The following is a 27,834-nucleotide window of genomic DNA, read 5'->3' as shown; positions in this document are numbered from 1 at the left end:
CTCGTCGAAATCCCGCCATAGAATCAGGGTAAATCTTGTGGTGCTCTAGGTACCATTCGAGACGCATGAGGATCATGCGTTCCATGAGTTTCCCAACGCAGCTAGCAAGTGCTATAGGCCGATACGAAGCCAGTTCGAGCGGCGACTTTCCTGCTTTTAGTAGCGGTACCAGGCGACTGCGTTTCCACTCCTGTGGGACGACACCATCTTGCCATAAACTATTAAAAAGGCTGAGGAGTTCTCTTCGTGCTTCTCGGCCTAGGTGGCGCAAAGCAGTATATGTTATGCCATCGGGCCCTGGTGAAGACGAACACCTACAGAATGCCATAGCAGCTTCTAACTCTTCCATAGAGAATGGAGCCTCCATACTGGTATCTCGTGGACCGGGGATGTCGCTCAAAGCCATGTCAGGGACTAAAACTGTGCCGCCGGCGATTTGCGCGCAAAATTCCTCTGCAACGTCTATCTCACGGCGGTTTTGATAGAGAGCAAGGGCGTTAAAAGGGTGTCGTTGCTGGGGTCTTGAGCAAAGACCCCGTAGGGTACGCCACACACGGGACAATGGCTTGCGGGGGTCTAGTGACTCGCAAAAGCATTTCCATCTTTGATCCGCTAGCTTATCCATTCGGCGTCTTATCTTCTTTTACATGCGCCGAGCTTCTGTGAGGTCAAGAATTGACTTTGTGCGCCTGTACCTCCTTTCAGCACGGCGACGTATTGTACGAAGCCTTTCCAATTCAATGTCATTCTCTGTACGCTTTTTCGAATGTGTGAAGCAACGCGTGCAATCTTGCATTGCGTCTGCAATTATGTCTTCTAATCTGCGTGCGATATGTTTCTTGCAGGTGTCTTCTACTCGATCTTGAAAGAGTGACCAATCGATTTGGCGAGATACATCCGGTAATGCGGCGTCTAGACCATTGATTCTCACATAGGTCGGAATATGATCACTTCCATGGGTTTCAATATCAGTGAACCACTGCACGCTCGAAGTCAGGCAACGTGACACCAAAGTCAAGTCAAGGCAGCTACTGTACGTTGTTCCTCGCAGAAATGTCGGACTTCCGTCATTTAGAAGACACAGGTTGTGGCCTGATGCAAAGGATATCAGTGACCTGCCCCTCATATTTATCCTGGAGCTTCCCCATATATGGTGGTGAGCGTTGAAGTCCCCAGTTATTATCCAAGGACCGGGAGTAGTAGCCATAATATCGTCTAGTCTTTTGCTGTCAAACTGACTTGTTGGGGATAGGTAGACGCCAATAATAGTAAAAGACAGCCTGTGCTTTTTCACACTAACACAGACGTATTGGTTACCGTCGTGTGGCGCTACGGGTTGCGAAAAATACGTTAGGTCCTTGCGAATGTAAACCAGAACCTTACTACTACGGACACACGTTGTTGAAACAAAAGGTTCATATCCTGATAGTCTTATGGTGGCTGATATGTTCGGTTCATAGATCACCAGTATAGGAAAGTGGTAGTCAAACACGAACTGTCGAAAATCCGAAATACGTGACCTTAGGCCTCTCGCATTCCATTGGAATATGGAGGCGCTTCTGACATCATCCCGGAACGATCGCTGTTGCTGTCGATGAGCCATGGTTCTGCTGTAGAAGTTCTCAAGCACTAGACTTCTGAAGGCTCGCTAGAACCGGATTGATGGCATCCAGCACTTGCAACGCACTTCGAGCTGTCGGTGTCTGCATCTTGTCCAGAAGAACACGAATAGCACTCACCAGAGAGCTGATCATGACAACAATTTGTTGATCTTGGTCCGTCAGTTTATCAGGAACAGTCGAAGTGTCCCTTGCTGTAGCAGTCTGATTTCGCTCAGTAGGAGCATGTAGCCTCGGGAGTGCAGGCCACGCGTCAGCAGCAGGGCTGTTCGTTGCATGAGAGGGTAGGAGTAGTCGTCATAACACTAAATAGGAGGCATGAAATAAAGATAATACAAGCGTACGCTCCAACCTCAAGTCACGGTGATGATGAAATAGAACAGGTTTATGAGCATTTTGAATTAGCGATGAGAAAAGTGCAAACTAAATATGCTATAGTCATGGACGATTTCAATGCAAAAGGGGGGGGGGGGGGATTTAAACAGGCTGGTGAGCAAGAAGTTGGCAACTACGGCATTGATTCTAGGAACACTAGAGGAGATATAGTGGTGCAATTCGTGGAAAGGAATAAGCTGCGAATAATGAGCACCTTCTTCAGGAAGTGTAGCAACAGGAAGGGGACCCGGAAAAGCCCTACTGGTGAAACAAGGGATGAAATATATTTCAGACTTTCTGCCGATCCCATCATTGTGCAGGATGTATAAGTGTTAGGTAGGGTGAAGTGCAGTGATCATAGGTTAGTGAGTTCTATGATTCACCTCAATATTAAGAAGGAAAGAGTAAAATTGGACAAAAAGAAACAAGTCAACAGGCAGTAAGGATAAAAGCAGACTGATTTAGTCTGGCGCTTGCAAACGAATATTCATCCTTAGAACAGAGTAATGAAGATGACATAGACGTAATGAAATAAACAGCAACTAGACTGCCTTAGTAGGAGATAAGGCACCAAGGCAACCAGCAGGTAAACTCTCTTAGGCAACGAAACACCTCGTAAAGAAACTACGAAAAATGAAAGTGTTCACCTCAAGAGATCCGATAGAATTCGCTTAACTGTCAAAACTGACCAACAAGGAGAAAGTAAGGGATATTCGAAATTATAACGTGAGAAAGACCGAGTAAGCAGCTTGTATTTCGGAAAACAAGGCGGACAACTAAAGAATGCAAAATAATCGCTTATGTCCGAGGACATGACACCAGCAGTCACAGAGGAAACATGTACATTAGTGATACAGATCTCTAACAAGGTGGCGTTATTTGCTGTTACTCGTGTTGGCGAAGTTATAATATTCGAGCATGCGTAGGAGTACAGCAGCTCGTAGTATTCTCTTATATGTATTTTCAGCCATCATATGCATGTTCGAATCACCTAGTAAAGAAAAAATACAACTCGTGGCGCTTCTGCGTTGACTATACCGTCACCTGAACAGGATAACAAAGAAGGATGTTTATTTCCTGCCTTGCATTGATGACGCTCTTGACTGCCTTCACGGATCCCAATACTTTTCATCAATTGACCTCCGCTCCGGCTATTGGCGGATTAGCGTCGATCAGATGGACCGCGAGAAAACCGCCTTCGTCACACCGGACGGTCTGTACCAATTTAAAGTCATGCCCTTTAGATTATGCAATGCGCCAGCTACATTCGAGCGCATGATGGACTCTCTCTTGCGCGGCTTGAAGTGGTCTACATTCCCCTGTTACCTCGAGGATGTGATTGTGTTTTCGCCGAACTTTGAGAGCCATCTGCGGCGCCTCACAACCATACTCTCCGTGTTTCGCAGGGCTGGCCTTCAGCTAAAGTCCTCCAAGTGCCATTTCGGTCGCCGTGAAATTAACATGCTCGGCCATCTCGTAAACGCTGCCGGAATCCAACCCGATCCACAGAAAGTTCACGCCATGCAAAATTTTCCTCTACCTTTTTCAACTAACGATGTCCGTAGTTTTCTGGGCTTAGGCTCTTATTTCCGGCGATTTGTGAAAAAGTTTGCCGACATCGCTCACCCTCTCACTGACCTTCCTAAGAAAGACGTCGCTTTCTCTTGGACCACTGCAGGAGAAAGACATCTCTACCCTGATTGAGCGGCTTACAACTTCATCGATTCTGTCACACTTTGATCCTTCTACGCCCACTGAAGTACGAACTGACGCGAGTGGTCATGGCATCGGCGCTGTCCTAGCTCAGCGTCAACAGGGCCAAGACCGTGTCATCGCTTACGCTAGCCGCCTTCTTTCCACGCCCGAGCAAAATTACTCTATTACTGAGAGAGAATGTCTCACGCTCGTATGGGCGGTCGCGAAATTTCGACCGTACCTTTTTGGTCGGAGCTTCTGCGTCGTAACCGATCATCACACCCTCTGCTGGCTCTCCTCTTTGAAGGACCGAACTGGACGACCGTGTGACGTCTTCTTTCCTTTCCTGCCTAGACTGTGCCATCATACTCATCTTGCCCCGCCCAAATTACCATCACGGTAAAGAAAAGTCGAATGGGAAGCACTGTTGGGTACTGCAGCACGTCTTTTCTATCAGAAGGACAGCGACGGAACTATTTGAGAGGTGGAGGGTGGCGTGGTGGTGACGAGGGGCAAGGGGGTTTAGGTCCTCATCCCACATTACATGTTTTAGGTGTTTCCCCATGCCCCCCCTCTACAGACAGCACTGGACAGACGGACTGACAGGAAAGCACGAAAATTCTTCCAAGCAAACGCACCTCGCTTCGTAAGAAAGAGGGCCCCGTTGGGGTGGCGGGGGATTCCAGCTCTCCCCAAATGATCAGGCTAAACGCATGCTGTTACATTAGGCGGGGGCCCCGTCTGCTCCTTCTGGTTTTGTGGCTTCATACATGTCGCTCGAAGTTCCGTTGCCCATGGTTCCATATACTAAGCAGGTTAGAATAAATGGGGCCCCTTCTCCTGCTGTCAGAGGTCAGGCCCTGGGCTGCAGCCTCCTTAGCCCCCCCCCTCCCCCCTTAATTCAGCGCTGCCCTCATTGAGTGTTCCGCCGGCTCACTTCGCTTTGACTTGCCTCTTCTTGCCGACCCTGTGGACCCGCCTCAAATCCGTTTAAAGGGAAGTTGAAAGCTTTTTCCAGAAAAAAATGAGTACAGAGCAGTACGTCGTGGTTTTCAAACCTCTGAATTCGAATATCGCATCGAAATTGAGCGAAATAAAGCACAAACATATTTTATTTCGACGAAAAGTGCAGCAGCAGACACGCCCAGCTCGTGCGCCTCGTTTCCGCCTGTGATTGGTCAGGCGCCTCGTGACGTCAACAGTGGTGTTCGTCCGGACCGACTGCTGCCGCTACACACGAAGCACGGTGCAAGGTAGTTTGGTGCTGTTTTGCTGAGACGGTCATGGAAAATTTCGAGAGCTTGTGTTTCTCTGAGGAGTTCGGCGTTAAGTCCAAACTCCACGAGAGCGATTTGTCGCGCGACGGTGACGGGCGACGGCTTCCAGCGACAAAACGGGTGTCGCTTGAACAGATCGCTCGGTGTTGTCGCTCGATCACTCGTTTCAAGAAATCTAGAACTCGTCGCTCGTCGCCCGGAAGTGCTGTGAGCGACTAGCCAACAGTGCGACGCCGGAAATTGATGTACATAACGCAAATACTACTGTTTGTCGCACGGAACGAGCAAACTATTGAATTTTACACGTGCAAGAATAAGAACCTAGTGCAAGACCTTCTGAAATATTTTATGCTACTTTTTTAGTAAAATACATCAACTTAAATTGATAAAACATGCGTCACGCTAGTTTCGGCGCGTATATTGCTGCCCTCATACCGGGAAGTCGTCGCTCAAAGCCGTCGCTCGCGTGGAGTTCGGCTTGCAGGCGACGAGTGAACGCAACAGCCATCGCCTCGCTTCTCGCGCTGTCGCTGTCGCGTGCAAGATCACTTGTAAGAGGTTTATACTTCACTCCCTACATGTACGAGCCGATTGCGAAGAGCCGGCCTCTCCAAGAAGCAAAAAATGCTGGTGCAAGCACTGCTTTCCACGCGAACGAAGGCGAAGTCTTAGCATCTCCTTGTGTTGAAAATGTTCTTTGACGAGTATGTTTTTTGCTAAGCTGCATTCAGCGCTCCAGTGAGTACGTTTCCGGGCAAACTGTAGTGTTATGCTCCTGCATGCCTCCTCGTGGAATGTAAGCGGTGATGCTATCTTCGGCATTTGTGCGCTGCCCTAAAGCTGTCGGCAATCTACACAGACGGTTTAAACGCGGGAAAAGTTTACCGGCTATTGTAGCACGCGTAGTATCGAACCTTCATCAGGGCGCCATCCGCACACTACTCGTAACCGGCGAATTCCGTCGGCTACGTGAGATGGTCGGTTTCTCTATGTGTGCGAGAGAAGGGGGAGCGCAGCGTCCTGGCGTGAGCAGTATTTCCAACACATGCAAACTTTACGCTTGCACTGAGTTATGGTAGCTGCATGCAGGCTGTTTCACAACACACGTGCGAACAGGAATATCGCGGCGCTTGGCGATGAAACCTGCATCAAGGGTGGGCGATAAACATGCACCTTCCGTTCAGCGTGCTAACACGAATGAGAACCCAAAGCACGCATTATTGATAAACTCCGGTAGTAAGCGTCACGGAAGTGGTTAGAGCACAACACTGTTGTTCTTGAGCGCTTGAAGTTGTTTCGCTTCACAGCAGCCTCCCACTTAGCTGAAAGCTTCTTGTCTTGCAGGAACTAATGGAACATTGGAACATGGTCGCGGCCGCTGGTGTTCGTGCAAGCGTAGGCTGCACAGAGCGCCGGCATGATCGGTCTACAAGTCCAATTGATGCTGCGCACGTCAACTACCACTCCTATATATACACAAGCAAAGGAATGTAGGGTCGAGCGAAGCAGATTAGCATGGCACGCACGCAGAAATAAGCCCGGTCAGGCACGGTCGCGGAGACTGCGAAGGAGCGGAACACCAGTGCTGACGCCACTACGCCGCGGTTTCCGGTCTCCGCTCGCATCGTCAGCGTCAGCAGCAGCGGGCGGCGCAGGACGGGGGGCGGAGCTACAGCGCAATTTTAACCGACGATTGCGTCACTCCCAAGTGAAAAATCCCCCCCAAAATTGTACCTGCATGATTTATAAGGTTCCCGCATCCGTATATGAGCGTCTTATTGAATTCGACAGACTCTCAGCTTCCCTTTAAGCTGCATTGATTTTATTCGCCTCCCGCTTAAATATGTGACACATGTGGACATGTTTTCCACACCAGCTGTATCTGACGGCAATTACTTGGTCGCACCAATTCCTGTCATTATGTTTACACATACACATGGTGTCACCGTTACGCACACTCAGCTGACAATTACTGGCCACCGCAACTGCCTTCCACTTGTGCATTATCGCGCTAACAGCGCCGGTACTCCTTCAAGGGATCTCGCAGGCTGAAATTAATGCTCTGCAGTATAACCAGGTCGTGCACGTCGAAGTCGACATCTGTTGCAGCTCAGCCCGTACCGCGACGTTATCCCACGGCAGTGGCGTCGACATCGCGAAGATGGTTTGCTCTGCCTATACACCTGCTCAGGCTGAAGCCGCGTTCTTGAAGGCTATCGCGAATTTTTTTTTACTTTCACAATCGTTCCTTAGGCCAAACGTCCGTCGTGACTCATCGCATCAATACTGGCGATGCGAACCCTATTCACCCATGTCCATACCGTGTTTCCGTGTCGGAACGAGCAGTTATTCATCATCATCATCATCAGCCTGGTTACGCCCACTGCAGGGCAAAGGCCTCTCCCATATTTCTCCAACAACCCCGGTCACGTACTAATTGTGGCCATGCCGTCCCTGCAAATTTCTTAATCTCATCCGCCCACCTAACTTTCTGCCGTCCCCTGCTACGCTTCCCTTCCCTTGGAATCCAGTCCGTAACCCTTAATGACCATCGGTTATCTTCCCTCCTCATTACATGTCCTGCCCATGCCCATTTCTTTTTCTTGATTTCAACTAAGATGTCATTAACTCGCGTTTGTTCCCTCACCCAATCTGCTCTTTTCTTATCCCTTAACGTTACACCTATCATTCTTCTTTCCATGGCTCGTTGCGTCGTCCTCAATTTGAGTAGAACCCTTTTCGTAAGCCTCCAGGTTTCTGCCCCGTAGGTGAGTACTGGTAAGACACAGCTATTATACACTTTTCTGTTGAGGGATAATGACAACCTGCTCTTCATGATCTGAGAATGCCTGCCAAACGCACCCCAGCCCATTCTTATTCTTCTGATTATTTCAGTCTCATGATCCGGATCCGCCGTCACTACCTGCCCTAAGTAGATGTATTCCCTTACGACTTCCAGTGCCTCGCTGCCTATTGTAAACTGCTGTTGTCTTCCGAGACTGTTAAACATTAGTTTAGTTTTCTGCAGATTAATTTTTAGACCCACTCTTCTGCTTTGCCTCTCCAGGTCAGTGAGCATGCATTGCAGTTGGTCCCCTGAGTTACTAAGCAAGGCAATATCATCAGCGAATCGCAAGTTACTAAGGTATTCTCCATTAACTTTTATCCCCATTTCTTCCCAATCCAGGTCTCTGAATACCTCCTGTAAACACGCTGTGAATAGCATTGGAGAGATCGTATCTCCCTGCCTGACGCCTTTCTTTATTGGGATTTGGTTGCTTTCTTTATGGAGGACTACGGTGGCTGTGGAGCCGCTAAAGATATTTTTCAGTATTTTTACATATGGCTCGTCTACACCCTGATTCCGTAATGCCTCCATGACTGCTGAGGTTTCGACAGAATCAAATGCTTTCTCGTAATCAATGAAAGCTATATATAAGGGTTGGTTGTATTCCGCACATTTCTCTATCACCTGATTGATAGTGTGAATATGATCTATTTTTGAGTAGCCTTTACGGAATCCTGCCTGGTCCTTTGCTTGACAGAAGTCTAAGGTGTTCCTGATTCTATTTGCGATTACTTTAGTAAATAGTTTGTAGGCAACGGACAGTAAGCTGATCGGTCTATAATTTTTCAAGTCTTTGGCGTCCCCTTTCTTATGGATTAGGATTATGTTAGCGTTTTTCCAAGATTCCGGTACGCTCGACGTTATGAGGCATTGCGTATACAGGGTGGCCACTTTCTCTAAAACAATCTGCCCACCATCCTTCAATAAATCTGCTGTTACCTGATCCTCCCCAGCTGCCTTCCCCCTTTGCATATCTCCCAAGGCTTTCTTTACTTCTACCGGCGTTACCTGCGGGATTTCGAATTCCTCTAGACTATTTTCTCTTTCATTATTGTCGTGGGTGGCACTGGTACTGTATAAATCTCTATAGAACTCCTCAGCCACTTGTACTATCTCATCCATATTAGTAATGATATTGCCGGCTTTGTCTCTTAACGCATACATCTGATTCTTGCCAATTCTTAGTTTCTTCTTCACTGTTTTTAGGCTTCCTCCGTTCCTGAGAGCATGTTCAATTCTATCCATATTATACTTCCTTATGTCAGCTGTTTTACGCTTGTTGAATTACTTGGAAAATTCTGCCAGTTCTATTCTAGCTGTAGGGTTAGAGGCTTTCATACATTGGCGTTTCTTGATGAGATCTTTCGTCTGCTGCGATAGTTTCCTGGTATCCTGCCTAACGGAGTTACCACCGACTTCCATTGCACACTCCTTAATGATGTCCACAAGATTGTCGTTCATTGCTTCAACACAAGGTCCTCTTCCTGAGTTAAAGCCGAATACCTGTTCTGAAGCTTGATCTGGGATTCCCCTATTTTCCCTCTTACCGCTAACTCATTGATCGGCTTCTTATGTACTAGTTTCTTCCGTTCCCTTCTCAGGTCTAGGCTAATTCGAGTTCTTACCATCCTGTGGTCACTGCAGCGCACCTTGCCGAGCACGTCCACATCTTGTATGATGCCAGGGTTAGCGCAGAGTATGAAATCTATTTCATTTCTAGTCTCGCCGTTCGGGCACCTCCACGTCCACTTTCGGCTATCCCGCTTGCGGAAGAAGGTATTCATTATCCTCATATTATTCTGTTCCGCAAACTCTACTAATAACTCTCCCCTGCTATTCCTAGCGCCTATGCCATATTCCCCCACTGCCTTGTCTCCAGCCTGCTTCTTGCCTACCTTGGCATTAAAGTCGCCCATTAGTATAGTGTATTTAGTTTTCACTCTACCCATCGCCGATTCCACGTCTTCATAGAAGCTTTCGACTTCCTGGTTATCATGACTGGATGTAGGGGCGTAGACCTGTAGAATCTTCATTTTGTACCTTTTATTGAGTTTCAGAACAAGACCTGCCACCCTCTCGTTAATGCTATAGAATTCCTGTATGTTACCAGCTACATTCTTATTAATCAGGAATCCGACGCCTAGTTCCCTTCTCTGTGCTAAGCCCCGGTAGCACAGGACGTGCCCGCTTTTCAGCACTGTATATGCTTCTTTTGGCCTCCTAACTTCACTGAGTCCTATTATATCCCATTTACTGCCCTCTAATTCCTCCAATAGCACTGCTAGACTCGCCTCACTAGATAACGTTCTAGCGTTAAACTTTGCCAGGTTCATATTCCAATGGCGGCCTGTCCGGATAACTGCTGAATAACTGCTGTCCGGAGTAAGAATCACTGGCTCCGGACAGCAGTTATTCAGCAGGAAGTAAAACAGATGCTTGCGAAGGACTTTATCGATCCTTCCTGAAGTCCCTGGCCTTCTCCCACCTGGCGCTTTTGTGTAGATTTTGTCTCGATTTATTTATGCTCAGAGGCTGTTGTTGCCCATTCAGATATATATTGGGATCCGGTAATATTCTTGTCTTGTTTGTGAAGAGAACGAAGGTACTTTTTGGAGGGATTAGCTTAAATACATTCTCATCAGCCACCTTACACCGTTTGTTTTGAGCCAAACTGTACCCGTCGCTCGCAGATTGGACGATTACATGATCTGAATTCAACCTGCACATCGTCCACATGGTTATAATAAAAGGTAGTGCGTGGTATAACGGTATGCAAAGAACTCATTTTTGCAATGAAGAGAGTACTTCTCAACACACCATATTGAGGCACACATAACTTCTGACTGAACAGCAGAAATAGGACGTTGCTACCACTTACATGAAACGTTCTGTTGGATAGGTATTTTTAATGACGCTGTGTAAGTCCACGGATAACCATTCCAGGCAAATCACGGAAAATTCCAAAGCGCCAAGTAGTATCGTAGGACTTCTCTGCGTCTAGCATACAGATAGTTAAGATTGCTTGTGTATAAAGGCATCCAGGATATTCGCGTCCGTGTAGACGAAGTTGTCGATCGAAGATCTACTTTCTCTGAATCAACACTGTGGGGAGTCTAATATTTTGTTATGTTCAATATAATGGATCAGGCACTCGTTTACTATTTCCGAAAAGAGTTTGGACAATCAGCTTGACAATATTATACTGTGGTAGCTTCCCGCTAGAGACAGCGCATTGCTTTCTTTGGGAATTTAGATTACAATTGCAAGTTTCCAAGCGAACCGAATTTAACCCGTAGATCGTATGGCATAGAAAAGTAGCAGAAGTGTTTTTTGGCGTTTCAGGGTTTACGTGTACAATAATGTTGTAAACTATTCTGTTGGTTTAAAAATCCGACGACACTCATTACCAGCTATAAGCACTTATTATCAGTTGTGAATGCGAAAGCATTAATGTCTAATTGATCGCCGTTAAGCGGTCCTTCGGGTTATAAACTCCTCACAGACAAGCCAGCGCGTTAAGATTGTTGGCTAACGCCTCCCAGATAGCACAAGGCGTGTGCACTTCGATCCGTGACGTCATGCTGCCTTGCCCTACTGTCATAGAATCTAATGGAGACATTCCCGAGTAAGCCGCAGTAGTTTTGGCGTCGCCACTTTCGTCGCTCCGGGCTTGGCAGTAACAATTTTGGTCCATGTAGCATGGTGCCATAAAGCAGAGTGCACAGGCCAGCTACCTAGGCCTGCTACCTAGGAGATTAAGGGTCAGTTGATTGGACGTGAACCACTTAAAAACATTACTTAACTTTGCATTTATTTTATCCTGTATATCAAGCAGACTGTCTCTATTGAATACAAGGGCGGTGTCGTCAGCATACATCAAAGCCTGTGAATGTCTAAGCGTTGCAGGGAGATCATTCATGTAGAGCGAGAAGAGCGTGGTCCCAAAACGGGGCCCTGTGGCACGCCGGCTAGTACGATTTGTGAAGTAGAGATATAATTTTTAAGTAATACGTGCTGCTTGCCGTTACTGAGGTAGCTTCTAAGTAAGTTCAGGATTTTGCTCCTAAACTCTTGATTGTTAATCTTGTTCAGTAATATCTGCTTGTCAACTGTATCGAAGGCCTTTTTTATGCCGAGATAGACAACGACCGCAATTTTATTCTGCTGGAGAGCCGTATTGAGTACGTGCGTCAGGGGGAGCACACAGGAAGAAGTGGATTTCTGAGGTCTGAAACCGTGTTGGGGGAGGCTCAGGATACTGTATTTGGATATGAATTTGTTTACGTGCACAGCGAGTATCTTTTCAAAAACTGTGTTGATAACGCTAATAATTGAAATCGGCCTATAACTTGATGGATTAAATCGATCTCCGTCCTTATAAATCGGAAATAATTTTGATATTTTTAATTCAGAAGGATATGTTTTGGAATCAAGGGAGCGATTAAATAGAAAAGGAGGGGACCCGCTAATATGTCAATTTTGTCCTTAATCAGATAACAGGTATTTGGTCATGCTCAGTCGCCTTATTAGATCTTAACTGTTTAACAACTGCTATTATTTCATCCAATGTGATATCCTCATTTACAATAGTACTCACCACTGATTGGATAGACTACGTACATTCGGTGACTTGAGGTAGTTGGGTTGCTAATTGCGGTCCTATATTTACAAAAAGATATTCGGTAAATTCATCAGCTGTTTCCTGGTCAAGTACATTAGGCAATATATGCTGCTCTGAACGAAGCCCTACTGCACCTGTTACAATATTCCAAATTTTACCTGTCTTGCCCTGAGCAGTAATGACAACAGAAGAGTAGTATACTTGTTTTCTTTTACGCAGCAGAAATACCGGCAGGTTCCTGAAACCCTTAAACTGGCTTAGATACCAGTTATTACTTTTAGCACGTTTCCGTTTCTCATGCCATTTTTCTTTCTCCTTCAGTATGCGTAGGATGTTGTTAGTCATGCATGGTCATATAGGTGCAACATATCGACTCGAGGACCGGCTGATACAGACACGGAATGGAATAGCATTTGCTGCCCTTTAGGCCCATGGCCATGACAGCGGGCCCTAGTGGTCCTCTGCGCCATGAAGCCAAGAATGACAGGGTCAATGAATCCGGTGACCCTACGGGCAAACAAAGAGATGGACACAATGAGATGGAAAGTGTTCAGAAAATGCTGAAGAGTCAATGCGCGTGATTCTCAGTGGTCTTTATAATCCGGCCGCTAAATGTGCCCTGCAGTTGCTCGCCGTGTCGGAGCCACTTATCGCAGCTCTTTACATGCTGTAAAGCTATTGTTTGGCGCTTGTGCTGCTCACGCAGGGGACCCCACACACTAGCTTCGTCTTAGCGCCTTTATCTTTAGGTCACTTAAATTGGTGATTACAGACTAGATAGGGAACCCGATAGTGGTTTCATCGATGAGATTTCTGAATGTTATTATCAGAATGTTGAACTTGCTTTCACCGTTGTGCATCCCTCTTTCTACGTCATCATCATCGCTCATCAGATCTTTATGTCCCCGCTGCCTCTTCACCTGTGCAGAGTAGCAGGCTAGAGCGCGTTACCTCAGACCGACTTCTCTGCCTTGTTTAAAATAAATTATCTTTCTATCTCGAGGACTTGTTTGTGGTGCTCTGCAAGGCGGCACTCTGGATTACTGTAAAGATCTATTTATATCAAGTAGTCCATCATTTACCCGGATCTGTTGCGGTTAAAATTCAAGAAAAGATAACTGCGAACCAGGGGCGTAGCCAGGGGAGGGGCTTATGGGGCTTCAGGCCCCCCCCCCCCCCGAAATTTTTTCGTGCTGTCCATGCACCGCCGACCAAAGCAACCCCTGGCGGCGGAAATCATTCTGGAGTTTGTCTAGAGCGTCTTTTTCACGCTCGAAAAGCCATTTCACCGCGAAAATTGCGAACTCGGGCTGGATTTCGCGGTAACGTCCATGCACCGGGAGTGACATAACGAAAGCAGCCCCATCCGAGCACAAAGTTTCAAGGGCATTTTGATGACAAGCGGGCTCGTCGCCGCATCTCGCGGAGACCGCGGAATCTTCGGAGCGCATGGAAAGGTGCCGTGACATTTCCAAACTGGTGCTTTAGATTTTCAATCCCGCAACTTTGTGGGTTTAATGTTGTCATAAACGTCTGACGCCAAAGATGCATCAACTTTTGTAAAGCCGTACGTCGAACCATACAATGAGACAAGCCAAATCAACGCACTAAAAGACAAGCTGACAAAGCACGCAGCGAGGTTCGATGACACGAACCGTTGTGATGGTTCATTTGTGCCATCATGTCACAGAAAAGAATATCAACATTTCACCTGCGCCAAAGCATCCATGTCAAGACACTAAAGCCCGCAAAGGTAACTACGCTGTTCATTTTTCTACTTAGACTTTTATTCGCGAGGTCACATTGAGCCTCTTCAATTTTCTTGTTCTTGCTACCCGCGGGCCGTGGAAACAGTGGACGCTCGCCACCATCACTGTGAGGACACGACGGATTGCAACGCGTTCGCTCGAGCGCAACCTCACCAGAATGTCTTCTCTCGCCGGTGTAGGATACCTAGCAGTATGCGTATGGTTCTCTGTGGACCAAGTGTCCCACGTTTACTTCGATATTCCTTCGGTAGCCACATTCGGTGCCCAAAGTAGGCATATTATTGCGGCCAAAGTGATTTGCTTTGCGTTTTTTTTTATTTCGGCGCTCCGGCCCCACAAAAAGAAAGACATTGTTGGGCGCAGCAAATCGCCACATGGAGAAAGTTCGATTTCGTTACTTCTTTTGCGGAAAGTAATGGTCCACGGGACGCTTCAGTTGCAGGATACTCTCATTATATTGTCACGTGTAGCTGGAGCAGAATACTATATACAATTTATTTACAGGGAAGTAACAGAAGGCCAAAATGGCGACGCTATATCAAGCGGGCCCACGTCGTCTTCTTTCTCCTCAGTGCAGCCTCACTGTGGCGGCTGTTCCGTAGCATCACCCCCGGCGGTAGAAGCATCGTCCCGATGCTTAATCTACACATCCGCGGTGAAAGGTGTCTGGTATCCCTTTAGTCTTTAGAAAAGATAACTGCGAACCAGGGGCGTAGCCAGGGGAGGGGCTTATGGGGCTTCAGCCCCCCCCCCCCCGAAATTTTTTCGTGCTGTCCATGCACCGCCGACCAAAGCAACCCCCGGCGGCGGAAATCATTCTGGAGTTTGTCTAGAGCGTCTTTTTCACGCTCGAAAAGCCATTTCACCGCTAAAATTGCGAACTCGGGCTGGATTTCGCGGCAACGTCCATGCACCGGGAGTCACATAACGCAAGTAGCCCCATCCGAGCACAAAGTTTCAAAAATATCTTGATGGCGAACGGGCTCACCGCGGCATATCGCGCGGTATCTACACTCTATCATGGAACTTACGGAGCGCGTGGATGTCCATTCCGAAACTTTATGGGTATGAAGTTCTCATAAACGTTTGATGTGAAAAGTGCATTGACATTTCCAAACGTGTGCTTTAGATCTTCAATTGAGGAACTTTGCTAGTTTAATGTTCCCATAAATATTTGACGCCAAAGGTGCATTGATTTTTCCAAAGTCGTACATCGGGCCATACAACGAGACAAGCCAAATCAACACACTATCAGAAAAGTTGACAAAACCCGCAGCCAGGCCCGATGAGAGGAAGCGTTGTGGTGGTTCATTCGTACCGTCATGTCACATAAAAAAATATCAACATTTTTTCTCACCTGCGCCAACGCATCCAGTGAAGACAGTAAAGCCAGCCAATGTAACTACGTTCTTATTTATTTTTTTCTACTTTGACTTTAAATAGCGAGGACACATTCAGCTTCTTCAATTTTTTTGTTCTCGCTCTCCTACCCACGCGCTGCCAGAGCCAACCAGAGCGCATGCCTTTTTCTCGTGTTGCCCCGACAACCGCGCGGTGCGCTTCGGTGCGCGTTCGGTTTTCTCTGGCCGAGTGCATTTTCGCCTGGCAGAGCTTTGACGCTTTCTAGCTAGCAGACGAGAAAAGAAGCACTAACCGCCCTCATTGCGGGGATTCGACGGATTGCAGCGCGTTCGCTTGAGCGCAACCTCTCCAGAAGGTCTTCTCTCGCCGGTGTAGGATGCCGAGCAGTATGCGAATGGTTCTTGGTGGACCAAGCGTCTTGTGTTTTCTTCAATATTCCTCTAATAGCCACATTAGTTGCCCAAAGTAGCCATTCGATTGTGACCAAAATACTTTGCGGTTTTTTTTTTCATTACGGTGCCCCCGCCACACAAAAGGAAAAAAAAAGCGTTGTTGCGGTGCATGCAGCGAATTGTCGCATGGTGAAAGTTATATTTTGTTACTTCTTTTGCGGAAAGTAATGAGCCATGGGACGCTTCACTTGCCGGATAGTCTTATTATATTATTGCGATGGTAACTATATGGACAGTCTAGGCACATTCCTGCCGTCGCCCTCATGTTCCGCATAAAGTCCAAGGGCGATAACATCCGCGCCGCATGCTGTATGTGTGAGTGAAAGCGTGTGAGGGGTGGGGGGAATGGGTGAGCCGACGATGGTGGCTCAGTCTTGTGTGCGCAAGGGAGATAAGTGAGGAGCAAGCGCCTTGCCTTCTGTCGCGCGCTATACATCGGGGGAAGTGGATGGAATGGGGGCAGGATCTAGGATTCTGTGAATCTGATTGCGCAACGTGTTTATTTGCCCTCTTTTACGCATTATATACCAAGACTTTTTCTGAGATACGTAGCTTTATTGGAGACTTATTTATGCGTATGTTTAAATATCTTGTTGCGAGGTTTTGTGTATACGTGCAGTGAACTTTGTTTCCAGTGACACTTTTTTGCCCTTTATCAAGCTGTATCTTCGCATTTGTATATTCCATTGTATGTTCGCATTTCTAATGTACGAGGGTGAGTCAAATGAAAGTGAGCCTACCCACACCGCGCAATTATAGTTCTATTCATTATCTGCAAGGCCTGCGCGTAGCACACAGGCATCTCTAATTTACAAAAGTGACACGCAGGTGTGAGGATAAATTTTCTTTGATGCTCTCTTACACTGGGTTGAACATGGTTGCGTGCCGTAATGGACGCTCCAGAAGTTGAGCAGCGTGGTGCCATGAGGTTTTTGACAGCTGAAGGTGTCTCCCAAAAAGAAATTAGTCGCCGTATGGCTGCCGTGTACATTAAACATTGCATTTCATTGACCACTATGAAGCGTTGGAACAAACGGTTCAAAGAAGAACGTGGAAGTTGCAATGACGATCCCAGACCGGGCCAAAGCCATCGTACAATCACCCCTAACAAAACTGCAAAGGTTGACGAGCTGATGAGACAAGAACGGAGGATAAGTATCGATGAACTGGCAGAGCGGGTGAACATCAGTCACGGCTTGGTTCACGCCATAATTAATGAACATCTCGGTTATCGGATCTAGTGTGCGCAGTGGATGCGCAAGATTTTGAACCACGGCCAGAATACGGAGAAGATCGGCGCTGCCTTTACCCATCTGATCTGGTTTCACAATAATGGTGATGATTTCTTGTCTGCTATTGTGATCGGAAACGAACCATCATGCCACTACTACGAGCCTGAAACACGACGACAAAGCTTACGACGGAAACATTCGAATTCACCACCCCAAAAGAAAGCAAAGGCCGTCATTTCCACCGGAAAGGTGTTGACTTTTATTTTTCGATCCTCAGGGGCCATTACTGATAGAATTGACTAAATCTTGAGAAACTGTCAATTCTTTCCGATATTGTGAAACGCCGGATCGGCTGCCTGTCGCAATCAAGAGCGAACTACGTGGAAAATTGACGAATGGGGTCATCTTGTTCCACGACAACGCTCATCTCCAAGTCGCTGATGTCGTTAATACAATACTGGCAAAGAGTTCAAGTGGGAAACGCTGCGACATCCGCCATACAGCTCACATCTGTCGCCTTGCGACTTGCATATGTTGGGGCAACCGAAAAAACAGCTCAAGGGAACCAGATTCGTCTCGGACGATGACGTGAAAGTCAATTGCAGACGTTTTGAAGCGGCAACCAAAGGAGCTTTATGAGACGGGAATTGCACGACTCATTAGTCAATGGGACAAATGTCTAAATGCTCATGGGAGCTACTTTTAATTAAAGTACCCCGTTTGTCATATATTCGCATTGACTCACTCTCATATGACTCGCCCTCGCATATTCTGCAGAACTGCTTTTTATACGTGCTCTCTGTTGCGACTATAATTTCGGGACAATTACTCACGATACATGACCAGTGACAGCTGCTGCCGCGTAATACATTGGAACAAATGACAGCGTCATTGAGATTTTTCACTGGCCGTTGCATATGTACAAGAATGCAAACAAGGATCTTGAATGACAAAGTGTCATTAACATATTTGTCCTCAACTTGTTCATTTCATGGCCTTTACATTTTTCATATCAGCGGCATGCACTGCTTTGCTGGCTTCGAGCTGATGTAGTTCTAAAGTTCGTGTGATATTTTCTTTACTTATTAAATAGACAAAAAACATGGAAGCATTGACATCAGTTATGTTGGGCACAATTTTTGGTGCTAGTATAATCTTTTATGAAAAAATACATGTTTTACTTGTATTGACAGTGCGTAGCGTTCAAGAATTCGTTTGCAGCATCTTTGGCAATGGCAATGCAGTTATTATCCGTGTATTTGATCCCCAGGCAAATTGTTTAAGAGGAAGCTTAGCTCGGGCCCAACTCCGACGCGGCCTATTCAGATACATGTAAAATGCAAAAACGCTTTTCTGATATAACTCCTGAATCGCTTTTAATGAAATTTGTTGCATTTGAGAGAGTAAGTTAAAATCTAGTGTCTGTCGGAAGCGGAATTTCAATTTAGGGCCTAAATTTTGTTTAAAATATCTTGAAAAATCTGAAAGTCCGAAAAAAATAGACGCACGATGTTTACAAATTAACAGCTCTGTATCGAGAACAGATATCGCGGATCTGTAAACGGCACCCATTACGCCATTCAAAGCGGACAAATTCGATATGTCAATTTGTATCTTACGTGAATTGGTTTAATGTACAAGGGTTCTGCAAAAGCCGTATTTCCGCAATACCTAATTTTTGGAGACTCATGTGTAACATATCAATTTTGTCCGCTGTAGATGTACTATTATGTGCAATTCACAGAATTGTGATATCAATTTTCATTGCTGATTTACAGAGTTGTAAACTTAATTGTTTCGTTTTCTGAAAATGTTCAATTTTTGCCACTTTTCAATAAAATATTGACTACCTAAATCGAAAATTCGAAACTAACAGTCACTATAATTTAAGTTTTTCTTTTAAATGCAATAAACCTCGTCAAATTTGGTGCAGTGGTTGCCGAGAAAAACGAATTCTCCTTCTACATGTATTTATATAGGAGCATCCGACCTAATGTTTCCTCTTAAGGAGGAGGCCGATATGCAACGTGAGCCTCCCCCCCCCCCCCCCCCCGAACGAAATTTCTGGCTACGCCACTTCTGCGAACATATCTGGTCATGAACCGCAGAAGAAAATTGACTATCGATTAGTTCGAGAGAATTTGCAGCAAGTAAGCTTCTTTGATACCTATTATACTGACACAAACAAAGAATATACAAACTTCTCTTTTTGCGAACTTGTGAAGCTTTGCTAGTACATCAGTGAGCGCCTTCACAATCCTTTTTATGCTATTCGGTTGTTTTTTGCCAGAAACCGTGAGCGCGTCCCCGAGTGTACCAGTATTTGCCATAATTCAAAGAACAGAGAGCATCAGCGAACCACGAACGTCCTTGCGAATACAAATTAGGCAACAAGCAGGCAATAGGCAACACACTAGTGGCAGCCACAGCGACGGCGCGGCGTAATAATTTCCACAAATAGGAAAGGAATTACCACCAACCTGAGAAAGGTAGATCAACTTGGTTATGACGCGTCTGTACGCCGCCGCGGCTGCTGCTTAAGTGAATGCGGCACACAAGAATGCCGCTCCTCGATGAAGCTGATAAGCCCAGGAGTAGTCTCCGGTCAGTGAAAACAGATGGCAGCAGGCGTGAGTGCTGTTACATTTGAAGTACTGCGTTTTCTTCGAGATTGGCAATGAACGAAGGCAGATATGTTCCGGGACCCTTTGAATATGCTGGCAGCGCTTCTGCCCCTGCCACGTGAAAGTTAGGTCAATTTCTTCATGGCGCGTCTGTACGCCGCCGCTGCTGCTGACCAAGTCAATCTGGCGAAGAGCTCCTGCTTTACTCCACGCATGAGGAACCGAATTTTCTTCATATCTGGGTTGGTGTGGCGAAACAGGCGCATCATCTCTTCCGTGAAGATGGCTATGGTCTCGTTGTGTAGTTGTGCTCGAACTTCTAGCATAGCTTCGGCCCTTTCCTTGCGCACGACGCTCGTGAAGGTGCGCAAGAAGCCGCTGTGGAACAGGTCCCATGTTGTCAGGGTCGACTCCCGCTTCTCAAACCACATTCTGGTGGCGTCTTCTAAGGGAAGTTTAGATGCCACAACTGTTCGTCGGAATCCCAGTCCCAGCACCTGGAATCCCATGCCCAGCACCTCCGCCAGATATCACGTAGTGGTGACGGTGAAGAAAGCAGCAAAGCTGGGAATGACGAAACTAGCGTTTCATTGGGCGAACCTGTGCCCTCAAAAAGAGGCTGCACTCAAAGAACGGCTATAGCGGCGAACGCAGTCGGCGATCGTCGAAAGTCTGACCTGCTGGTCAAGCGCGTCTGCTTTTATACACGAGTCATCGAAGGTTCCAGAGTAATCGGTGGTGCCTGCGTGTCTTCCAGAAAGTCCGACACAATTCGCGTCACAACACCGGGGCCACGACACCGCAGCTGTGATGCCACGCTCACTTTTCATGCTTGTGCAGGTGTTGATGGCGATGCTCGGTTCACCGTCGGCCGTCGCACTGCAGCGCCTGGGTTATCCATTGGAAAATACCGGACCTAATGAAGACACCGAGCTGAAAGGTTTACGTTGGATGCGCAGTCAATCGTCAAGTCCGTCACCGGATCAACCACCAGTTCTGGATACGACTGCATTGCTCGGCTGGCAACATGGCACCTTATCTACGGCATGCACAGTACTAAAGCACACCCATTTCGACAGCACTTCGGGCCACGACACCGCAGCTGTGATGCCACGCTCACTTTTCATGCTTGTGCAGGTGAGCCTAAATGGTGCTTTTTCTTTTCGTAACAACGATGTGCTCTTATTAGCGGTGTCGTGGCCACCCGATTCAATGAAGTGTTTTTGTGATTGTGTCTTGCATCTATGGCGCCTTTTGCTGCTTGGAGGCGACGTAGAGGCAAACCCGGGTCCCATGACTAAACCACAAGAAGAAAAACTTGATTTTGTATTCAACACTGTTCAGAGACTAGATTCTAATAGTATAGGTATTTTAGAATCTGTTAATAAGGTACTACAAATCCATATTGGCATAAAAAGTGACCTAGACCAACTAAGTCGACGTGTTTCTGAACTTGAAAGTAAAATTCTGTCGAATGTTTCTGAGAAAGTAGCACTTATCTGCGAAGAACGCTTTTCTAAAATGCAGAATCAACTCGATGAATTCGAGCGAAAGATGACTTCAGGGCTTTTGTCAGGGGAGGCTAATGCGCACTGCCTTCCAACTCACGAATCGAGCATCTCCAAAATAGAAGATAAGGTCGACGATTTAGAAAACCGCTCCCGCAGGTGCAATTTACTATTTTACGGGCTTTCTGACTCTGAACAGAACGAACGATGGGAAACTTCTGAGCGCCTGGTTCAAGAATTTTGCGACAATCATCTTGGTATGAAAGTGTCCTTAATAGCAAGAGCGCACAGATTAGGTCGTTTCTCTAACGATAAAAAGCGACCGATCATTGCAAAGTTTTCCAATGACAAAGAAATTGATGCACTACTTGGCTATGGTTACAAACTAAAAGATAAACCTTTTAGCATTTCCCGTGACTACTCTGAAACAGTGTGAAATAAACGCCGCAACCTTCTGCTATTTTCCAAAACAATACGAAAGGAAGGCGATCGTGTGCGACTCGTGTTCAACAAGTTGTTTATTAATAATGACGTTTATATCTGGGATAGCGATCAGAAACGCGCAAAGGGAGTGTCTGAAAGAGCTACAGAATGACGAGTGTCATGTGATCACACTAACCATCAATCCACTGGACCGATATTGAGGAAGAATGACGCCCAAGACCGCATTCCATTTCTTTACACAAACATAAGAAGTGTCATTTCTAAAACAGTACAGCTATCATCCATCATTGACTCATGTTCAGCATCGATAGTGATACTAACTGAAATATGGCTTACCGATACTGTCCCCGATACCTGCATTCTGGAAAGCTGGACTTCATTTAACTACTTTCGATGTGACAGGACAAATCGAATAGGTGGTGGCGTTTTGGTGGCAGTGCAAAAAAATCTTTTCGCCACACGTATTCACCTTGACACTTTTTTAGAGTGTGTGTGGGTTTCCATAAAACATAAAGCAGGCGTAATAATCATTGGTGCTTTTTATCGACCTCCTGACATGGGCAATACGTTTTCTCGTGAATTCCAACGGCTCCTTGAAATCATTGCTGTTCGTTTTTCTAAATCTCTAGTACTAATTTTCGGTGATTTTAATTTCCCCGAAGTTGATTGGGCTAACCTTTCAACAGCAACCTACCTATCTGAGGCCCACACTTTCCTGCAGTCATGTCTCGACTTTTCTTTAACACAGCTTATCACCCGTCCTACGCGATCTTCGGCTACATCCGCTAATATTTTAGATCTAGTATTAACCACTGATCCTGACGTGTGCTTCGGCTTAACTCATCAAGATGGGCTATCTGACCATGATATCATAACAGGCAGTCTTGCAGTTTCCCTTCCAAGACGTCCGTGCTCTGATAAGTACATCCGATGTTACAATCGAGCGGATTTTGACAGCATTAACTCCGCGCTATCTGACTTCTCTTTACATTTCCTCAATAGATGCCAATTTCAAACCATCGAACATAACTGGGCTGAACTTAAAACCACTCTTACTGAACTAATTAATCGATTCGTCCCTCTAACAAAAATAGCCTGCACCCCGACAGCCCCGTGGTTTACCGTAAAGCTTCGGCGCCTCAATAATAAGAAAAAGCGTTTATATCGTAAAGCCGATAAAGCCCGCGACTCAGATTCCTGGCACCGTTATAAGACCTGCGATAAGCAATATCAGTCACTGCTAAAATCATCTAAACGACATTTCTTTGCCCATGACCTATATTCTATGCTCACTAACAATCCTCAACGTTTTTGGCGCGTAATAAACCCGAAGAGCTATCCCGATTTAACACTAGTCGATGAGCACGGTGATATGGTCCACCACTCGGAATGTGCTGATTTATTGAATAGTGCATTTTCATCTGTATTCACACAGGAAGACACCATATCTTCACCAACCCTTGACAATCTCATTAACATATCAATGCCAGAAATAATTATTAGCGAAGCAGGTATTTCTTCTTTACTAAATAAACTTAAAGTTTCTTCCGCCTCTGATCACACTGGCATTAATAATAACGTATTAAAGCATTTGTCACCTAGTTTATCACCTATATTATGTGCACTCTTCTCGCAGTCTTTATCAACTAACACTATTCCGCACGATTGGAAGGTGGCAAAAGTCATACCCATTTTTAAGTCCGGAGACCGAACTCACCCATTAAATTACCGCCCCATCTCCTTAACTAGTACTATTTGTAAATTACTTGAACACATCTTGTATACTGAAATCATTAACTACTTAGAAGAGCACAAAATTATTGTTGATTACCAACATGGCTTTCGTCGTGGTTATTCATGCGAAACACAGTTAGCCGGCTTTTTACATGATATACATTCATACCTAGACCTAGGGTTTCAAGTTGATGCTATCTTCCTGGATTTCTCGAAAGCTTTCGATCGTGTTGCTCACCATAGACTAATACTGAAGCTAATGAACCTTAACATACACCCAACCGTTATTGGATGGATTAAGGATTTCCTCTCATCCAGAGTACAATATACGTCTGTTAACAACAGTAATTCCTCTTATACCAAAGTAACCTCCGGTGTTCCGCAGGGCAGCGTTCTTGGCCCTTTACTTTTCTTAATCTATATTAATGACCTGCCTAACTGTGTGTCTTCCCACATCAGACTTTTTGCCGATGACTGCGTAATATATCGATTAATTTCTTCAAATATATTCGATATTCGATATTCTTTCGATATTCTTCGATATTCTTCAAACCGATCTTAACGCTATTAACACATGGTGTTCAACATGGTTGATGACTCTTAATACAGCTAAAACGAAGTTATTATCATTTACTAGGCGCAACCACCGTATTCCAACATCGTATGTAATATCTAACAACATAATTGAACTTACAACTTCATGTAAGTACCTTGGTGTTCACTTACAGTCTGATCTAACGTGGCATCATCACATCCGCCTGACGTTGGCATCAGCTAACCGCTCTTTAGGCCTCCTCAAACGCAACCTTAAGCATGCTCCAGCTAAACTACGCAGACTAGCATACATCACATTAATACGCCCCAAAATCGAGTATACATCAGCCATCTGGGATCCTTTTCAAACATATATCGCCCAAGAAATCGAATCACTGCAAAACCACGCGGTCCGTTTCATTTTTTCTGATTATTCACCCTATACTAGCATTTCAGCACTAAAAGCTCGCGCTCAGCTTGACGACTTATCTCATCACCGCAGAATTGCCCGCCTCTCACTGCTGCACAAACTTTATCATCATCCGCACCTTCACCGTATCTTCGAACCAGCGACAGCCTTCTTTCCACGCACAGACCATATCTTCAAGATAAAACGCATCAGTTGTCGCTCAACTAACTATGCTAACTCCTTTGTTCCCCGAACAATTGTTGCATGGAATAACCTACCATCACACATTGCCACTCAAACCGATTTCGCATCCTTTCAGGAACTATTACGCAATAGTTACGTGTAAATATCCATCATGTACCGTTTCTTCATACGTTGTTCAGTGTATATATTGTTTTGATCATATGCCTTACCATTCTGCGTGCACATTGTACAAGTCGATTCATGTCTTATTAATTTGTTAACGTGACAACTGACGCATTTTCGAGCAACACCCCGTTTTACTTCTTTTACATTGTACCTATTTTATTCCCTTAATTTATTTTCTCAGACAGTTTTGTATTTTCTGAGTTTCACTTGCCTAATGTATTTCGTATATTGTTTTACTTGTGTATTTTGCTAAATATCGTACTTTTGTATAACTTTTGTGTTTTCTTTTGTAAAAATTTTGTATAACTTTTGTGTACTTCAGTTGTTTTTTTTCCGTAACGCGCAAAGCTCACATCTTTTTCATGTATCTGTACCCCCTATGTAATACCCCTTCGGGGGCCTTTAGGGGTATTATGAAATAAAATAAATAAAAAATGGCTGTGGCTTAGGTAAGGTTAAGCCCAGGATGCGAAGCATACTAGCCTTTATTTTAGTTGTTGAACCACTGTTTAGCCTGGTGAACTGCTGTTGCTTGGCTATATTTGGTTCGGCTAGACGAAGAAACAACTCATGCATTACTTCTTCGCCTTCAAGAGTGGAACGCGACAGCGTTCCCGTCGACCCGCCAAGGGGTGTAAGACAATGGGCTACAGGGCAGCGACTACGCGCCCCGCATTGGACACGGTGAGCGTCGAGCAAAGCAGCGTTCGGCGCGGCAACGAAATGTGCGCCTGAGCAAGAGACGCACGCCTTAGAAACAGCGCGTTTCTAAGGCAACACCGCATTCACTAGAGGCGCTTTTGTACCGCTTTGAAGCGTTGTACTCGTGGCTCAGTGGTAGCGTCTCCGTCCCACACTCCGGAGACCCTGGTTCGATTCCCACCCAGCCCGTCTTGCAAGAGTTGAGCCAAAGCCACTTCTCCTCTGTCGTGACGTCACGGTGTCACGTGATTTCATGGTCACCGCCGCGCCTGAGGAGCTGGGTTGAGCCCTCGTAATATGCTTCGCATAAAAAATAAATGGAATCGGATTACACAAGCGTCGGTGACAACAGAACCATTGACAACATTCGAGAAACTTCCAATACATGCGGGCGCGTCCTCTACAGATCGGTAACATTTGGTAGACGGTGAAAAGCGGTCACCCGAAAAAGTTAAACAGCTTCATGCGTCAATAAGTTAGCACCGGTGAAATATATTTGTCATACACCTTTGTTTTCAATGATAGCGGTAAGCTCCCAGTCAGGATCTAGCAATGCCTGCCGTATGCATTCCAACCCATTTTTATTGTTCTGTAAATTCCCTTCTCATGATCAGAGTCCCGATCAGATCAGAGGCTGACTGGCAACCTTGAACTTTTGTTCCCTTGCCAGGCTGTTGCACATTATCTTTGTCTACTGCATATTAATATTCAACGCCGCTCTTTCTCTCTGTTACGGTCGTCAGTCATTTGTTGTAATTCGTCCCCAGTTGTAGGGGTTGAAGGACGGGATTTCGGGATGAAAACCACAAACTTGGGAGGGTTTATTTTACATTATGTACAGCGAGGTGAGCGTCAAGTGACAGTCGTACAGTCATTACGGGCCGGCAGCAACTCGGACGCTGCGGCCCGCGGCAAGAAGTTCGAGAGAGGTGAATCAGGGAATCAGGGAATGTCCTGGTCTCTCTGGAAGGCTTCTTATAAACCCTTCGAGCACTGTAAGTCACGTCATGTTTGACCAATAGGAGAGTCCGCTCCGATGACGCCACTTTCAGCCAATGGTAGGCGCCCGTGCGATGGTGTCATACCCGGCGAAGATAGTCGGCGCCTGGTCCTCCTCTCTTGATCACTTGATCCCGGTGCTGCGGCCCCTCAGCGGTAGCAATTGTCTTCTTCAAAGGCGACGAAGAGGTACGCTTGGGCCTTCCCGGCACGTCTGGCTGTCACGGCGCATTACCGCCGTCTTGGTTTGCACCTGTCTTGTGGCCTTCAACTTGTTTGCCTGGGCGCTCCTCTGGAATGCGCTTTCCTCCTTCTGCATTCCTCAATTAGCTGTGCTGCGTTTCGAAGTGGTTTGGGGAACTCGAAGTAATCGCAGGAAACAGCTCCATATCTAACAGCTCGTCCTCGCCCCGGTTGTTCTGAATGGCCGGTGAACTCAATTCGCTGGCAATGAGGAACGCTGAAAGAAGCTGCAGGGTACTGGGGTCGAGCCTCGTTTGACAACCCTCGGGATCCTGGGCCCTGGAGAACATACGCCAAACAAACCAAACAACACAGCGCTGCACCACGCGTAAGCGCAGGCTCTTCACCCCTGACTCGCCAGGCTATTACTGAGTCAAAATCAACCCTGATCTTTTAGTTCCCCAATTTTGACAAAACAGTTGTAACCACCCCTCCAAACAGCTATGCATTTCTCCTCGATTGCCGACAAGACCAGACTACTATTGTTGTTGCAAAACAAAAGGGTCGTTGACGATGCAAACAACAAATGAAAACAGCCGAACATTACTAAAGTGGCCTAACTACACGAACAGCATGTTTCCAATCTATCGTAGTGGCGTACTTATCGCACGTAATGGTGCCACTGAACAATCTGGTCAACCTCACAAGTACGTAATCACAAGCGCACTAGCCTTGTGGTCATTAAACAAAACGCGTACTTGCGTTGTAGGCAAACTCTTCATTACGCTTACTCACGTTTCTTTCCTGAAAGTCCTACAGGACACGTGACTTAAACGAACAATTAAAATTGCGGGACTTACACACTCCGCAGAACCCTTAAAATAATGCGTCTTTTAATAACTCGTTCCACGCATACTTATCAGAGAAGTCAGAATACGGCTGCCCTCAACACACACTAGCAACCCAGTCATAAAGTCTGCTTCCTTCCGTCCACACAGGGCACGCGCTAATGGAACTAAGAACGCTTCTCCGTGCAAATCATGCACTCACTGAAAATCTACGCGCTTAACCTTAGACA

The 27,834-nt window shown here is 46.1% G+C and overlaps 2 protein-coding genes across 3 annotated transcripts in view; one reads left to right on the top strand and one right to left on the bottom strand.

The window, feature by feature from the left end:
- The window catches only part of LOC139055923 (juvenile hormone acid O-methyltransferase-like), a 97,876-nt gene extending 78,055 nt beyond the window's left edge, over positions 1–19,821 (bottom strand). The window contains exons 1-2 of one of the 2 annotated variants that reach the window (XM_070533573.1): positions 19,731–19,779; positions 1,740–1,884 (exon numbers count right to left, since the gene is read on the bottom strand). The gene's annotated coding sequence lies outside the window, so the exon portion shown is untranslated. Of the gene's footprint in view, positions 1–1,739; positions 1,885–19,730 lie in introns of both variants that reach the window. The other variant, XM_070533572.1, reaches the window with a different exon arrangement.
- An 853-nt stretch (positions 19,822–20,674) lies between these two features.
- LOC135915398 (uncharacterized) overlaps positions 20,675–27,834 on the top strand; it is a 184,309-nt gene continuing 177,149 nt past the window's right edge. Inside the window, exon 1 of the mRNA XM_070533571.1 lies at positions 20,675–21,011. Coding sequence (XP_070389672.1) covers positions 20,921–21,011 — 91 coding nt within the window. The 5' untranslated portion in view covers positions 20,675–20,920. The remainder of the gene's footprint in view (positions 21,012–27,834) is intronic.

This window comes from Dermacentor albipictus, chromosome 2 (genome assembly GCF_038994185.2).
Source record: "Dermacentor albipictus isolate Rhodes 1998 colony chromosome 2, USDA_Dalb.pri_finalv2, whole genome shotgun sequence".
Lineage (NCBI taxonomy): Eukaryota > Metazoa > Arthropoda > Arachnida > Ixodida > Ixodidae > Dermacentor > Dermacentor albipictus.
Note: the sequence above shows the minus strand (reverse complement) of the source record. Positions and strands in the feature narration are given on the sequence as shown.